The sequence below is a fragment of the Periplaneta americana genome, chromosome 15 (assembly GCF_040183065.1).
Source record: "Periplaneta americana isolate PAMFEO1 chromosome 15, P.americana_PAMFEO1_priV1, whole genome shotgun sequence".
Classification (NCBI taxonomy): Eukaryota; Metazoa; Arthropoda; class Insecta; order Blattodea; family Blattidae; genus Periplaneta; species Periplaneta americana.
The window spans coordinates 14,077,939-14,094,948 of record NC_091131.1 but is presented as its reverse complement, the minus strand read 5'-3'; the positions used below and the strand labels follow the sequence as shown (position 1 = coordinate 14,094,948).

At 37.3% G+C, this 17,010-nt stretch overlaps 1 protein-coding gene across 2 annotated transcripts in view; it reads right to left on the bottom strand.

Moving 5' to 3' along the window:
- Positions 1–17,010, bottom strand: part of AlaRS-m (alanine--tRNA ligase, mitochondrial) — a 62,656-nt gene that overhangs the window by 5,854 nt on the left and 39,792 nt on the right. For both annotated transcript variants that reach the window (XM_069846718.1, XM_069846719.1), the window contains exons 9-13: positions 15,466–16,264; positions 10,331–10,542; positions 7,507–7,685; positions 4,482–4,701; positions 2,306–2,454 (exon numbers count right to left, since the gene is read on the bottom strand). In XM_069846718.1, the coding sequence (XP_069702819.1) occupies positions 2,306–2,454; positions 4,482–4,701; positions 7,507–7,685; positions 10,331–10,542; positions 15,466–16,264 (1,559 nt within the window). The remainder of the gene's footprint in view (positions 1–2,305; positions 2,455–4,481; positions 4,702–7,506; positions 7,686–10,330; positions 10,543–15,465; positions 16,265–17,010) is intronic.

Below are 17,010 nucleotides of genomic sequence, written 5' to 3'. Positions count from 1 at the left end.
CATCGGTCCCTATCCTGTGCAAGATTAATCCAGTCTCTATCATCATATCCCACCTCCCTCAAATCCATCAATTGTTGATCCATAGGTTTGTAAAATGAGACTTTAATGAAGCAAAAGCACTGGATAGAGATATCACTTGAAGAGGCCTTGGTTGCAAGTATGTTTCCTGTTTTGCAATATTATCGACTTTCTCGTTTTTACAAATTTGCTAACTACAAAATTTTTAATCTGTTTCGTGAAGATAGAGGGGATGGAGGTGTAGTTACCATGATCCACAACTCCATTCATGTAATTGAATGTAATGGATTTTGTGATAATGAAGCCTGAAATATCGACTTGACTTTCAATAAATACAATCAATAGTATCGGCATATTCGATAGCACATCTCAATCAATAGCAATGTGGTGTCACATGGCGGTGTTATTCTTTATAGTTTTTTATGGTCTGGTTTGCGTTGCTTTCACAGACTGGTTGCTTTGCTTGCTTTGTTCTCGCGAGTTGTGTGGATCCTGTTTCCAAGTTATTTTGTTAGTTTATGCAACATTATAATGGCGACTAAATAGAAGAAATGAACTACAGGACGGAAAGTGAAAATAATAAGGAATGTTGAGGTCAATCCTCAAATAACCTTATCACAAATGGCAAAAAGGCATGGTTTGCCAACTACTTCATTATGGGTAATAATAAAGAAGAAAGAAGAAATTTTCAATGCCGAGTTTCAGTGTGGTTCAGGTTCAACCAAAAGGGAAAAACATTCATGCCTCACCATTTGAAGAGTTAGAAAATATTATAAAATTTAATTTACTGTAAATGATAATTGTAGGCCTAATTAAATGTTATGTTTGGTATATAACACACGTTAGTACTAGTTATTTTAGCGTTTCCTTCCTATTTTATAATAATAGTAATAATAATAGTTGTACAGTGAAACCCGTTCAAGACGGAAATGACATGATCCTAATTTCTTTTCCGTTGTGGAAGGTTTCCGTATTATTCAGGTGTTACATTAAAATGGAATATTTTATCATTCATATACATGAAAAACAAAATGGTATGTCGCAAACTGCAAGCAGTACAAAATATTCTATTTAACATTACTCACATTAAAACAGATTTCTGTCGATTATTCCGTTGGTGAATCATCTTGATTAAAATCTCATTTTCTGTATAAATGTTATCGTAACTCATTCATTAGTCATTAAACACTGCTAAAGTTTACTGATCTCATTCAAGTTAATATCTAACACTATACTATAATACTGGACTGTATATCACTACACATTATTAATTAATTGGACTAGGAGTCATCCATTAGAAGCCTTGAATTCTGGTTTATCTAATTTCTTTCCCAGTACAATGGCTTGCTTTGCAGAATAGATCCAGAAATTGATATGTTCTTTGGAAGGTCATGAAGAACCCACTCCCACAACAGTTCATTTATTTCCACATAAACAGTTTGTGTCACCAATATTGGCCGCAAGCCACTCACTCATTATGATCTTTATCTTTAAAGTGTCACACCTGAGTTTTCCTCAACTGTACTTCAACATTATTTCATATACACTTTGTTTCTAATTTTCCTTTAACTCGATAACTTTTACTTCGTCACTTAATGTCAATGCCACATTTTACGCAACTTTTTTTTTACTAGGAAATCACTACACTTGCGCTCTATCTAGCTATAAGACAGTATATGGGTGTGAAGCATTGAAAATCTTTGAAGGGACTCGTCTGCCTAGTCAACAGGGTAATAAAATTTATGACCGACAGGCCAATACACCCTCGTACCCTCAAAAATTTTGCAAAGAAAACTTGTTTTTATCTTGGGGTCCATATTTCGTATATTCCTTGAAATTACACACTGTTTCAAAATATAGTGTGTCCAAAATATTACTTCCATTTTGAACAGTAGCAGGCAGTTTCCGTATCCGCGTTGGGTAGTTTCCGTTTTATTCAGGAAAAATTACACATAATACATACGAATTTCGCTGTGACCAATAAATTGTTCCGAAATAGACAGGATTCCGGATTATTCAGGTTCCGATTTGAACAGGTTTCACTGTATTTTCCCTGGCATAGTTAAGGCCATCATTCCTTCTCTTCCACTCAACCAGGATCAAAGCACATACAGGAAAATACATACCGGTATACAAGTTTTAACTAAAAAAGAAAAAAAAAAAAATAATAATAATAATAAAGAATCCCCTTATAAAGAAATCTCTTATTTAAGGGGGAAGAGAAGTAATCCTTCAGAGATTCGTTAAAAAGCGGTTCTACTGTAAATTTCACACTTGGAATCCATACCTGAGATTCCCTCGTGCACATTCCTTCAGCCGTTTGCCTGTCAACTCCATCTTCTGCAGCTCTCTTGCACGCACTGAGTATGGCAGAGCTTGACTGCTGTTCATCAGACTCTGTTTCAGGCCGTGCAGCTTGCCATCCAAAACTTCTGCCTGTGCAACAAATAATACTTCATTCATGACATCATGAGATGTTGTAGTCAGACTAAAACCACGTCATAATTTCAAATAGTCAGTCCTAGGATTATCAGTGTGTGTATATATAGTGGCATTGGAAAATTTCTATTTTTAGGTATGCAGTGATTATAAAAAATTGTTCTCCCTTTTGTAGTAAAGATATAGGAAAACTGATGCGTGATATTTTTCTTAATATGCCACTGATCTTGGAAAAAAAATTTCAAACATTTTACTGAAAAATTGAGCAACACATTTCATTTTGAAATATGCATATTTTTCAGAATATTTTTGTTAACTCAGAAACTAATTGACTCACAGAAACGAAACTCCACCACATCATTATCTATCACACCGTGATTATGTGTACAAAGAATCAAGACTGTAGCTTGAAAAATGTAGAAAATAGAAACTTCATCCATAACCCCTCTTAACAACCAAGCTTTTTAAAAAATAAATCCACATGTCTAATTTCGGAACATTCGTGTTGACCTTTAAAATTCCTTCTGGATAGTTGTTGTTTTCTAATGCCAGGCGTTTGACAATAAAGTCATTTGATCTTTTGCACTCCAATATTTTTCAAAGATATTATCATGGTTAGCCACTGAAGCACAGATTTTGCGGTGTTCCGAATCCATTTCTTGGTTTGAGTTGCACAATGGGCAGTTAGGGGACTGATATATTCCAATTCTATGCAGGTGTTTGGCCAAACAATCATGGCCTCTTGCCAATCTAAATGCAGCTACAGACGATTTTCGTGGTAAATCGGGAATTAACTGTGGATTTTGATGCAGAGAGTTCCATTTTTTTCCCTTCAGATTGTGTTATCAAATTTTTTTTGTTAAAGTCTAAGTATGTAAATTTAATAAATCTTTTCACAGAGTAATACATAGATTTAGTAACAGGTCTGTAAGTAGCAGTGCTGCCCTTCTTTGCTAAAGCATCCGCATTCTCGTTTCCCAGGATTCCACAATGGGATGGTATCCATTGGAATACAATTCTTTTATTGAGTGATATTAATTGAGAGAGAATTTTAGTTATTTCTGCTGTTTGAGATGAAGGTGTGTGTTTAGAGACTATTGATAGAATAGCTGCTCTGCACATTCCACGAGGCAAACCAAAAAAATACATCCCATTCTGGACAGAAAACCTGAATTTATTGAAACAAGATAGAGATAAAGCAAGAACCAAAGCAGAACATAGCAAAACACCAGAAGATACTCAAGATTGGAGGAAGAAGACTGCCATTCTTAAAAAAGCAATCATAACAGCAAAAAAGAACAGTTTTAATAAATTTATTTAAAATATTAATTACAGAACCGATAGCGCTAAAACATATAAATTTCTGAAGAATATTTCCAATACACAGGAAAATACTAGCCAACCTATTATTCATAATAACAAAACGCTAACAGATAGTAGAGATATAGCAAACGCATTTAATAAACATTACTCAAACTCTCACAGATTACATCCCAATATAAAAAAACCGAGAAATTTATCAAAAGAGAATTACATAAAAAAAAAAAAATTTTTATTGGGTTATTTTACGACGCTGTATCCACATCTAGGTTATTTAGCGTCTGAATGAAATGAAAGTGATAATGCCAGTGAAATGAGTCCGAGATCCAGCACCGAAAGTTACCCAGCATTTGCTCGTATTGGGTTGAGGGAAAACCCCGGAAAAAACCTCTACCAGGTAACTTGCCCCGACTGGGATTCGAACCCGGGCCACCTGGTTTCGCGGCCAGACGCGCTGACCGTTACTCCACAGGTGTGGACTACATAAAAATAATAAAAACAATATTACTAGTAATATCACAAAACCTTCCGGATAGTAATTTAACCCTTGGAAATGAGGGCATGGTCGAGAAAATGAGGATGCATTGTAACACTAGTGTATTCCACTAGTGGAGAAATAGTTCATGAGCTATGCATTCCTTGAAAGGGTATTTTAGTGTACACTATTTTATTTATAGGTAACACAGTGATAGGAGGCTACACACTTGATGGGCAGATCCATCTGCACTGAGAAACGAATCTACTTCAGCAAGCAGATCGGTAACTCTGGCCATCACACTGCGTCCTTCTTGGTGGGCTGACTTCGCATGGTCGCCGGTGACAGCTCTCAGACTGCGAACCCCAGTGCCAGCAGTCTTCAGACCCACAATGCAGAAATCCCTGATGTCAGCTGTATTCAACACGTGAGTGCCACAACATGCCTCCCTGCCAACCACACAATATGAATTAACATTATGTCGAACTGAAAATACACATTCACATGCAATGTAACTTGAAGCAGAATTTTTTATATCAATAAATCACTAAGTTCGTTTCACATTTCATGAGATCAAGAATTAAAACAGAAAATCAACGTCCCGAATTTAAAAGAAAATTTACAAATTAAATCAAACCCTTTAACACTATTAAATATAGAGTATAATCTAAATTTAACAGAAGAAATACTGAAATCAGAAGTAAACACTGAAATAATGAAACAATTGTCTTTAGAGACAATTAATATTAGGTAAGGTAAAGGTAAAGGTATCCCCGTAACATGCCATGAAGGCACTTGGGGGGCATGGAGGTAGAGCCCCATGCTTTCCATGACCTCGGCACTAGAATGAGGTGGTGTGGTCGGCACCACGCTCTGGCCGCCTTTTACCCCCGGGAAAGACCCGGTACTCAATTTTATAGGAGGCTGAGTGAACCTCGGGGCCATTCTGAAAGTCTGGCAACGAGAAAAAATCCTGTCGCCACCTGGGATCGAACCCCGGACCTTCCAGTCCGTAGCCAGCTGCTCTACCAACTGAGATTAATCACAAAACTGGCTTCATTTATACACCGACGGATCCTTGATCTCCAGAGAACAAGGTGCCGGTGCAGGTGTTATGTGCTGTCTCTTCTCACTTTATAGATCTCTTGGATATGGAACAACAAGTTTTGATGGAGAAATCACTGCAGTAAGTGAAAGTCTCAGGAATCTTCTATGCCACATCAATAAATTTAGGAATGCAGTTATATTGTCAGACTCCAAAGCAGCTATTCTATCAATAGTCTCTAAACACACACCTTCATCTCAAACAGCACAAATAACTAAAATGCTCTCTCGATTAATATCACTCAATAAAAGAATTGTATTCCAATGGATACCATCCCATTGTGGAATCCTGGGAAACGAGAATGCGGATGCTTTGGCAAAGAAGGGCAGCACTGCTACTTACAGACCTGTTACTAAATCTACATATTACTCTGTGAAAAGATTTATTAAATCTACATACTTAGACTTCAACAAACAAAATTTGATAACACAATCTCAAGGGAGAAAGTGGAACTCTCTGCATCATAATCCACAGTTGATTCCCGATTTACCACGCAAATCGTCTGTAGCTGCATTTAGATTGGCAACAGGCCATGATTGTTTGGCCAAACACCTCATAGAATTGGAATATATCCATTGTGCAACTCAAATCAAGAAATGGATTCAGAACATCTCAAAATCTGTGCGTCAGTGGCCAACCATGACAATATCTTTGAAAAATATTGGAGTGCAAGAGGTCAAATGACTTTATTGTCAAATGCCTGGCATTAGAAAACAACAACATGAGAAAATTATTTTAAACAATAAACAAAATGAAACTCTAAATATTAGTAAATTCACAAATATGAAATTTCTAAAGAAAAAAGACGCGTTTTATATAGAAAACAAGCTTAGGAATCACGTACAATAAATAAAAAGTTAAGTAAATGGATGAAGGAACATTTAAGAAGTCAAACTATTTTAATAAAATTTACAGGACTGAAATGAATGTCATTTTTCTATATCATTAATTCCCATAATATATTCCAGCTGGGGCTGAAATATATTCCAAACTAGTCAAGTTTTATTTGTCTACAGGGAGTCCTTCTACTCACTTTCATGGAGAAATTACAACAATCGACATGGCACTAACACAACTTATTTATCAAATTAATATGTTTAAAAATGCTGTTATATTTAGCAACTGAATTTCTGCAATCCAAGCCATAGCTCAATCAATATTCCTACAAATTTCAAAATCGCATAAATTTAATCATCCATACACATACTGACAAAACAAAATAAAAACCTGTATCTCCAATGGATCCCTGCCCATTGAGGTATTATGGGCAATGAGACTGCAGATTGTTTGGCAAAGAAAGGAACTAAAATATTATAAGTACCGGTACCCTTGAAAAAGACATCTTATCATAGTGCCAAATTGTTCATACAAACAATTTCAAACCAAAATTCTAAAGAAATTTCAAGAAAACAGTAATGATAAATCTTGGGCAGTAAGTTGCTTACTAAAAAAGAATACGTATTATATGTCTTTCACGTGTTAAATTTTCTGTTACCTTGTTAATATGTTTCGGCCTGCTATCGGCCATCATCAGAACTGATTGTTGCTGGTCTTGGCGCCTTTTGTTTTGTTTCCTGTGTGGGTGTGTTTGTCTAGTGTAATGTGGAGTCAAAGAGAGTGTGTGTTCTGAAATTGAGTTGTGTGTTGAGAATTTCATTTGGATGTGTTTTTGTGTGTCTGTATATTTCGTATTGTTCTAGTGTGTTTAGTTTCTGGCTTTTTGGTTGGATGTGTAGAATTTCTGTATCTGTGTTGATGTCTCTGTATGTGTGGTTAGCTTGTGACGTTTTCTGCATATGTGGAAGTGTTTTGTAATTTTGTTATGGCTGTGATGTGTTCTTTGTAAGGTGTTTGAAATGATCTGCCTGTCTGTCCTATGTAGAAGTTGTTGCAGGTGTTACATTTGAGTTTGTATATGCCTGGTTGTATTTGTTTGTTTGTGTTGAGATGAGATTGCAACCCCATTCAATAAATTAAATTACATCACATACGGAACAAATAATACTCTACAAAAACATACTTTCCAACTGCCTGTCATGTGAAATCATGTCTTACAACTGGTCCTCTAGCAATTCAAAATGACCGGATGCCTTCCAGACAAACATCGAATTTATATAGGTACTAATATTCCTCTCTTCACTGCACTGACCTTGATGTAAGCTTTCCTTCAGCTTCAATTTCTATGACATGTATGTCCTGATCAGGATACACTTCTCCTGGTAAAAGGGTCACGTCTTCAAATGAGAACAATTCATCTGCACGCAGTGTGTGTCGCTTCACAGGAACTCCTGCCTTCACACATTCCTGCACCAGGCCTTCCAGCTGCTCCTGCACACAGAGAAAACATTCACATTTCTTAACGAAGTCTCGCCAAAATCTAGGATAAAATTAAATCAGAATATTTAGAAAGAATTATAACAACATTTAAAAACTTTGTATGGAATCTCTTTAAGGAAGACAAGAAAACTATCTGCTGTATTCACAAATATGGAGAGTGACATGCTTTTGGAGATCACTGAATTATATACACTCGTCCATAGATACGGTTGATTATACTGCAGATTAGGATATACTGTGGGTCTTACCATCTCACACTGTCACTGGAAAAAATTCATTCCAAGTGGCTACATACTTTTGGTTTGAAAGTGGGATTAAGAAATGTGCTATGAAGGCAACACATATTTTCTGATAGAGGAGGAGGAGGAGGAGGAGAAGGAGGATGAGAAGAAGACGAAGGAGAAGGAAAAGGAGGAGGAACAGGAGAAGAAGGAAAAGAATGAGAAGAAGGAAAAGAATGAGGAAGAGAAGGAGAAGAAGGAAAAGGAGAAAGAGTAGGATGAGGAGAAGGAGGAAAAGGAAGAGGAGAAGGAAAAGGAGGAGAAAGAGGAGGAGGAGAATGAGAAGAAGGATGAGAAGACGAAGGAGAAGGAAAAGGAGAAGGATGAGGAGGAAAAGGAGGATGAGAAGAAGACGAAGGAGAAGGAGAAGGATGAGGAAAAGAAGAAGGAAAAGAAGGAGAAGAAGGAGGATGAGGAGAAGGAGGATGAGAAGAAGACGAAGGAGAAGAAGGAAAAGGAGAAGGATGAGGAGGAAAAGGAGGATGAGAAGAAGACGAAGGAGAAGGAGAAGGATGAGGAAAAGAAGAAGGAAAAGAAGGAGGATGAGGAGAAGGAGGATGAGAAGACGAAGGAGAAGAAGGAAAAGGAGGATGCAGAGGAAAAGGAGAAGAAAAAGAATGAAGAGAAGGAGAAGAAGGAAAAGGAAAAGGAGAAGACGAAGGAGAAGAAGGAAAAGGAGGATGAGGAGGAAAAGGAGAAGAAAAAGAATGAAGAGGAGAAGGAGAAGAAGAAGGAAAAGGAGGAGGATGAGGAGAAGACGAAGGAGAAGGAGGAGAAAGATGAGGAGGAAAGGAGGAGGATGAGAAGGAAAAGGAGAAGAATGAGAAGAAGGAAAAGGAGAAGAATGAGGGGAAGGAGAAGAAGGAAAAGGAGAAGGTGGAGGATGAGGAGAAGGAAAAGGAGGAAGCGAAGGAGGAGGAGAAAGAGGGGGAGGAGGAGAAGGAGAAGGAGAAGGAGAAGAAGAAGAAGAAGAAGAAGGAAGAGGAGGAAAGAAATTCTGTAACTGAAATCTCATAACTTCTGCAATGGTTCTTCAGATCCCATTTATTTATCTTATCTGAATATTAATACTTTCCTGTTTCAACAATTTGTAACAAGCCTGTAAGTGATATACAGAGTGATTCAGAATAATAAGTAAATATTTTATGGTGCGGTAGTATGGACAATTCTGAGTAAAAAAGTTCATATAAACATGTATCCAATTTTCACTGAGCGTGGAGATACAGCTGTTTGAATGTTGCACATAACAAATCTTACAAATGGTATGAATGAATGACAAATGACTACACACAAAGGAATAGCATGTGTCGCTCTTCTGAGAGCGTCTAAAGGAAGAGAAACACTACTGTTGTTAACAGAGTGGAAAATGTGCTTTGAACTGTTGCAATGTATTGATATCGTGATAATAAGCAACAAATGTAATCATTAGAGACAGGATTTTAAAGGGAAAATTTTTCATCAAAAAAGGACAAAAAAGGGAAAGATATAGCCAAAAAAAAAAAAGGACTTGAAAAAGGACTATATAACACACTTCAGCACATTCATGGATCTACATGGCACACACAATTTTACATTTATCTCTTGACAACATATATGGAAAGTGTTGTATTTGATATAGTAAAAAAAAAGACTATATTACTTCCTCAAAAGGGTGCTATTTTAATTGAAAACACACTTCAGCACATTCATGGATACACATAGCACACACAAACTTATATTTATCGCTTCACAACATAAGGAAAGTGTTGTATTTGATCACATTCAACATTTCAATATGATTCTACATCTTTGAATGCAGAATGTCTTTATAAACAGAAAATGACCACTCAATGTCAACCGAAACCAGAGGTAACAATTTTCTTTTTATTCTGAACTCTAAATCAGCACATTTTATTAGTTTTTCATCGTCTGGAATCAGAAGAAGAACAATATTTATATTCACTTGCTCAGGAAGTTATAGGCCTATCAGAAAAAAATATAGGAAAATTATCTAAATGTTCGTGATATTCTGTCAAAAAAGGACCAAAATAATAGATGTTTTTAAAAAAGGGAATATGGACTAGAAAAGGAAGAAGAAAAAAAAAAAGGGATATCAAAACCACATAATCTGGTCGGTGGAAGATAGTTTTGAACATTGTAATTAATTATATTTCATGTTTCGTGTTGAAATAAAAAAAAGGGATTCCCTTTAAAATCTGGTCTTTAGTAATCATTTAATCGTTTGTCTTTTCTTCTTGCTACTTGTAACGCTTGTTATGCGTAACGTTCAAATGGCTGTATGTATCTACAAGATATTTGTGAATTAAATAAAGCAGCATCACCTACATACGCATATAAGCTCTGAAGTGAACTTACAATGTTCTCTGAATTTAAGGTCTCTCCATACACTGAGAAGTCGAAGACAAGGCTGGAGTCCGTGACATGACTGGACTTCTGGCAGGTGACAGTGAGCACCCCACGCAGAGCTGCGTTCAGCAGGTGGGTGGCTGTGTGGTTGCGCATGTTGCCTATCCGACACTCTGCATCCACTGCTGTTACTGCTCTATCCCCAACACACACTCTAGCTCCTGGAATGCCCAAGACAAAATTTTTATTTAATTTCTCTTTTATTTCCCAGTTACTTTTTTTTAGGGAGGGGGGAAGAAGACTGATGCAAAGAATCATGTTTAGTTGTTGTTGTTGTTATCTAATGCCGGGCTTTGGCAACGAAGCCATTAACGTTCTTGCTCTCCAATATTTCTCTGTGGTGGATCCATCAGGTAGAACTTCACAGGTTTGTAGATGATCTTCAGTCATTTCTTCTTCTTTGTTGCATAGAGGGCAATTTGGATTTGTGTAAATTCCTATTTTATTCAAGTGTTTGGCCAAATAATCGTGTTCTGTAAGCAGTCTGAATTTTGCTACTGCAGATTTACGTGGGATTTCTGGAATAATTTCTGTTTTTTTTTTTATTAAAATGCTCCATTTTTTATCTTTGGCTTTGGTACATAGTGCTTGGTTTTGCTTGATTTTATATTTATTTTTAATTAGTCTTTTGATGGATGTAAAAGGTAGGCTTGTATTTGTATTCTGAATTAAATTGGATCCTTTTTTGGCAAGAAAGTCAGCAGTTTCATTTCCAGCAATTCCGCAATGTGCGGGTATCCATTGCAATTGAATTCTTTTCTGTAGTTTTTAAAGTTGTTGGATCATTTTGTGACATTCTTTAATTTGGATTGACATCATTTGATATGAATTTATTGCATATAATGCTGCTTTAGAATCAGAGAGAATGACAGCATTTTGAAATTTATCTATTCTGTACAGTAGGTGTTGGAGTGAGATATGAATAGCCATTATTTCCGCATCAAAATTTGTTGTATGATGTCCTGCTGGTTGATAAAATGAGAATAACGCACACGTAATTCCTGATCCTGAGTTGTTATCGATAGTAGACCCATCTGTGTAGATATGTAACCATTCTTCTGGTGTTTCTATTGTTCACAGCTTCTAATGCCAGTGCTTTTAGTACAGGTTTGGAAGTTTCAGATTTTGTAACTGGTTCTTCTAAATCTAGTTGAATGTTAATTGGTTCGAAGGTTAGAGGGTTTTCTCTGCTTAAAATGTTTTCTTTAGATTTAGGGAGATTCAATTCTGTTTTTATTTCCGTGACTTTGGACAGGAAACTTGTTTGTGTTTTCAACTTGGTTAGAATCAGGTTTATGGGTCTATAATTTTGGTTGATTACACATGTCAATAACATTTTTTGTGCCGACAAACACAATGCTGATTATTACCAAGTCTGATGCGCTGATTATGAATACTGGTATGTAATCAGATTTTTCCCATCACATCAGGTTTCTAAGTACTGCTACAATGTTATATTTTATGAATTTGAATAATACAGTGTGGGCAGGAAGTAACTAGATATTAATTGGCTGTAGAATTTTTAATATCGATGGAACTGTGATGAAAATAGTGTGTACACATAGATCATTAAATAGGGTTTCAACTTTTGCATGTCCGAAGTACAGACAGTGGCCGTGAGAGGATGTTGCAACAATAGCAAAGACGGTCGATCACCTGTTTGTTCGCAAGTGAGCTGCATGCTATGAAGTGTGGAATTCTGTCGTTCTCGTTCAGAGATTGTGGAATACAGTGAAAGGAAGGAATGCCACAATCCGTACAGAGACAATAAAGAATTGAAAGCACAGATTCAGGGCTTTATCACCAATGCCCCATGCAAATTCCTCTGGAAGACAGTGGATTCCATTACCAGTCGCTTGAGGAAATTGGTGGAAGTCACAGGTGCCTACGTTTAATCTTGAATACGTATTCCCATTTAACAAGGTACACATGAAACAAATTTCAATAATTTAACATTGTAAATATAGAATTTATACACACTTTTCTATACCTAGTATACATGAAGTACTTCTTTGGTTTCCATCCATTATACCAAATACCTCTTTTTTTTTTTTTTTTTTTTTACTTGGTTATTTTAACGACGCCGTATCAACTACGAGGTTATTTAGTGTCGATGGGATTGGTGATAGCGAGATGACATTCGGCGAGATGAGGCCGAGGATTCGCCATAGATTACCTGACATTTGCCTTATGGTTGGGGAAAACCTCGGAAAAAACCCAACCAGGTAATCAGCCCAAGCGGGAATCGAACCCACGCCCGAACGCAACTCCAGACCGGCAGGCCACATCCCACTTCACTTGACACAACTGAATCATGGTTTTTGATACTTGAAAGATAAGACAGACTTAGAGGGTGCCTGGTAATGAAAACAGAGGCAGTCAGTCTGTATCTGTTTTCAACTTCCTCAAATCCAGCTATGCAACACGCCAAATAAACACTAACAAAATGGAGAACAAAATTTTTTCCTTCATTTTATTTAAATATAGCATAACAATTACAGCCTAACAAAAATGTTCAATTTTCTGCACTATAAAACTGTCAAAACTATAACAGATAATTACAATAAATTTTAGTTTATATACTCTCTCTCATAATACTAATGAGTGCAGAGAATTAGTGCACAAAAACCGGTAACGAAATTTGCATTAGATCATTTTACATGGAAAGATCCTCAGGTTAGATTATCGTAGGTTTAAGTACAAGTTTTTAGCGACTTGGGTTTACAGACTAACAGTAAAGGCATTTTAATAAAATAAATCTAAGTTCTTCCGAGGTTTTCCCCAGCCATGGGACTGAACTGGATGGTCTATGGCGAGTCCTCAGCCTCACTTCATTTCACCCCCTTTGGTCTGATTACCTGGTTGCGTTTTTACCGAGGTTTTCCCCAACCATAAGGCAAATGCGAGGCAATCTTTTGGCGAATCCTCGGGCCTCACCTCATCTCACTACATCTCGCCAAAGTATTGTAAAAAATTGTAGAAAATTGTAAGAAATTGTGTGTGTGTGTGTGTGTGTGTTTCTAATGCTCTGGATTTAACAATGAAGTCATCATCCTTCTTGCTTCCCAATATTTAGAAATTGTAGAAAATTACAAAACTGTAAAAATTGTAATTGTAATCTTGTAAAATTTTGACTTGTTTCACATCTTAAAGCTTCATTGCTAATGTAAGATCTATGGAATAAAATAAATAAAATGAAATGAAAAAAAAAAATGAAATGTTCTATTATTTTTATATATACACGAAAATTCTCATGACTGCAGTTAAAAACAATATTCTCTGTAAACATGTTGTTGTTGTTAACAAATGCTGAGTTCTAGACAATAAACCCATTATGTAACTCTCTTGCTCTCCAATATAGGAGAGACTTTATAAGCATTAATCTATCTTTCTTTGGCTGTAATAATAAAACATAGTTTTGTCTGTGGATGACAAATATGCATAAATACTTTCATTAAAAAGGGACACTACACTGAATTAACAAACAAGTCTATGATTACACACTGCCAAAGTCTACAAGAAATTCCGTGCTATTGAAGCCCATGACTCTCGAAGCTTGTAGGAAGAAGGACGATGGAATGACCAATTCTAGGTGTCCCATATCATTCTTTACGGTATACACACTACCACGTCTAGTAAGATACAGGTACAGGCCAGTTACTTTATGGTGACAGCTCTGGCCTGGCGACGCAGTGGTTTGGGCGAGTTCACTGTTTGTTCGAAGGGGTGTTCATTTTAGTCTTCCCCTGGCTGCCTTAGCAGTCACATCTCGGGAGCGTTAGTGTGGGCGTACAGTCGTGCTAAGGACCTACTACACCACCACTATCTTGTATATTGCAATTTAGTGTTTGTTACGTACATTTCATTTAGTTACTTAAATAGTTGTAGTGCTTCTGTTTTGTATTGTTTAGTATGTAGGCCTAGTATTTATTGTCTAGATTCACTGCTATGTTCTGTTTGTGAAAATGCTGCCTGTTAGAAGCAAACTGAAAGGTCGGGTATTGCATTCACAGTCGCGAGAAGTCGTGAGCAACGTATAGCGCTTTATGAAGATAGCGTCGGAAGAAAAAACGTAACAAATGTTGGAAAACTTGTAGCAGAGTTTACCGCTGTCTGAGAGCTGTGTTAGCCAAATAATAAGGGAGAGTAAAGACATTGATAATCAGCGCCGAAATCAACTATGGACAACTTTAATGAAGCTGTCATAAGACGAACCAAAGCACGAGTTCTATATTTCACAGAAATAGCGGCCCACACTTAAAAAAAAATATATATATATATATATATATATATATAATTGAAATTGAAAGACTATCGACTTTCAGGGAGGTATCTCGACTTTAAGGAAAGTTAGGCCTATTTTCAAATTAGGATTTCATTGGAAAAAAAAAAAACACAAAATAATCGCCAAATTGTGATGGAGAATCACAGCATTAGTGCCAAAAGTTTGCAGTATTTGAGGAAAATAAAGAAGTACAGAGAAGAAGGCCGCCCCATCATTCACATGGATGATGATGATGATGATGGTAAGGTAACAGTGAAGCACTGATGAACATTACCGGTATTTCCGCATGAGTATAGTTCATTGTTAATTAATGATTAACTGTTAAATATAATGATTCGATTGCTGCTCATTGTATTTCCACATTAGTGTTTATTAGTGACTATTGTTCCGAACTGCTGTTCAGTGTATTTTCACATTAGTTTACTTCTTTAGTGTTTATTATTGCTCCGAACTCCTGCTCATTGTATTTCCATTAGTTTACTACTTTAGTGTTTATTAGTGACTATTGTTCCGGAGTATGAAGTGAACACAGTGACAGGAGCTCAAAATTATGCAGACGCCGCAACATGCAAGAGCAACGTGAGACTTCATTTCTAATATGACTGTATTTCCCTCCCTCCATTCATTCATAAGACGCTCCCTCCGTCTCGGATCGGTCTCCCTCCCACACTCGAACCTTCTCTCTCGCGTCGACGAGCTATCACCATAAAGTAACTGGGCTGTAACTGAGAAAGCTATGAACATGAAATACAACTAGAAAATACACATCGAGGTTATTTAACTCCTGGTAGTAAATTACCTTCTGTGCTGACATATCCGTGGTGAAGAAGATATCCTCTGCAATTCGTCACTTCCATCACGTGAAAAAGTGACCCATTTTCCAGCACTAAATGTCCGACATCGCTGGCCTGCCCCCCTGCTTCGTGGTAGAAACTAGTCTTGTCTAGCACAACACTGCATTTTACTCCGGGTTCTACCTTTGCCACAAGCTTTCCTCCTACAATAATAGCTTTCACTTCACACTCTATGCGTGGAAAAAGGTACTTTCCCTGCTGCTTAGTATAACTGTACTTTAAAGAGTCTTCTGTAGTGGCCAAACCTGAATTATCGAGCTGGGCAATCGCTTCTAGCAGTTGTTCATTTTCTACTTCAGAACTAAAGCTTTCTTTCGTCCGAAATCTAGCCATGTTTAATAAATTCCTAAATCCATTTACGTCCATTTGAAGACCCTCCATTTTAGCTAGGTCTTTTATCACGTTCTCCTCTAAGCCATAAGTGTCATACAATTTAAATGCTAAGTCATTAGATAGCATTGTTTCACCCAAGTTCTTGTCGTTCTCAGATTTCGCAGCCTTCTTCGATTTTCCTTCACTTTGCTCCAACTCAATTTGCGATTGAGGTTTGTCGCTTGTTTTCACAACCCCTGATGATCTCGCGTAAGAGGCCAGTTCATGGTAGCCTGCGACCACACCTGGCATCTCCACAATGTCCAGTTCAGCAAGTTCAGGTTTCACACTGAGAATCTTCTGCCAGTTGGTTGTAGCTCCTAGTCGAAGAGAACGAAGCAATTCCTCTTCATGATTCACCATCAATTGAATCTGGCAAGAACAAATAACAGAATTACTACTGTTTACATAAAAGGAACATAAAAGGAAGCAACTCTTTTGAATACCGTCTGAATAGGGATATCCTGAACTGGCACCAACAGATAGCGCACGTGTACTTTGAGGGATGCGCTTTGCATGTGCATTTATTTTTCGGGTCCACACCTGTGGAGTAACGATCAGCGCGTCTGGCCGCAAAACCAGGTGGCCCGGGTTCGAATCCCGGTCGGGGCAAGTTACCTGGTTGAGGTTTTTTCCGGGCTTTTCCCTCAACCCAATACGAGCAAATGCTGGGTAACTTTCGGTGCTGGACCCCGGACTCATTTCACCAGGGGCGATTTCTCAGGGCATGCTATGCTTGCTGCGCAAGCCCAATATTTTCGTAGAATGTTTATTTCTCAAAATGGCGTTACGTACATTAAAATTTATTTTGATTTTTGGAATACTGTATAGGCGTAATACCATCCGCAGGTTGCACACCGCAAGTATCGCAACACTTGCTCGTTTCTCAGAGCTACAGGGAAGACGTAGAAACAGCGAGAATATGATGCGCGCGCAAGTGCCTTCCTCCTTAGTCCGTTCTAGGCGCCCATGCTTGTTATGTGTTGTTAGAAGCTCTGGTCTGAGAGCTACACCAACGACTATTTAACGTTACACAGAGCAGTATTGACAGCAGGAATGTGCTGTGATTTGCGAGTGCAATGTAATTATATGAGCGGAATGCATGTGTTAGCTGCTGC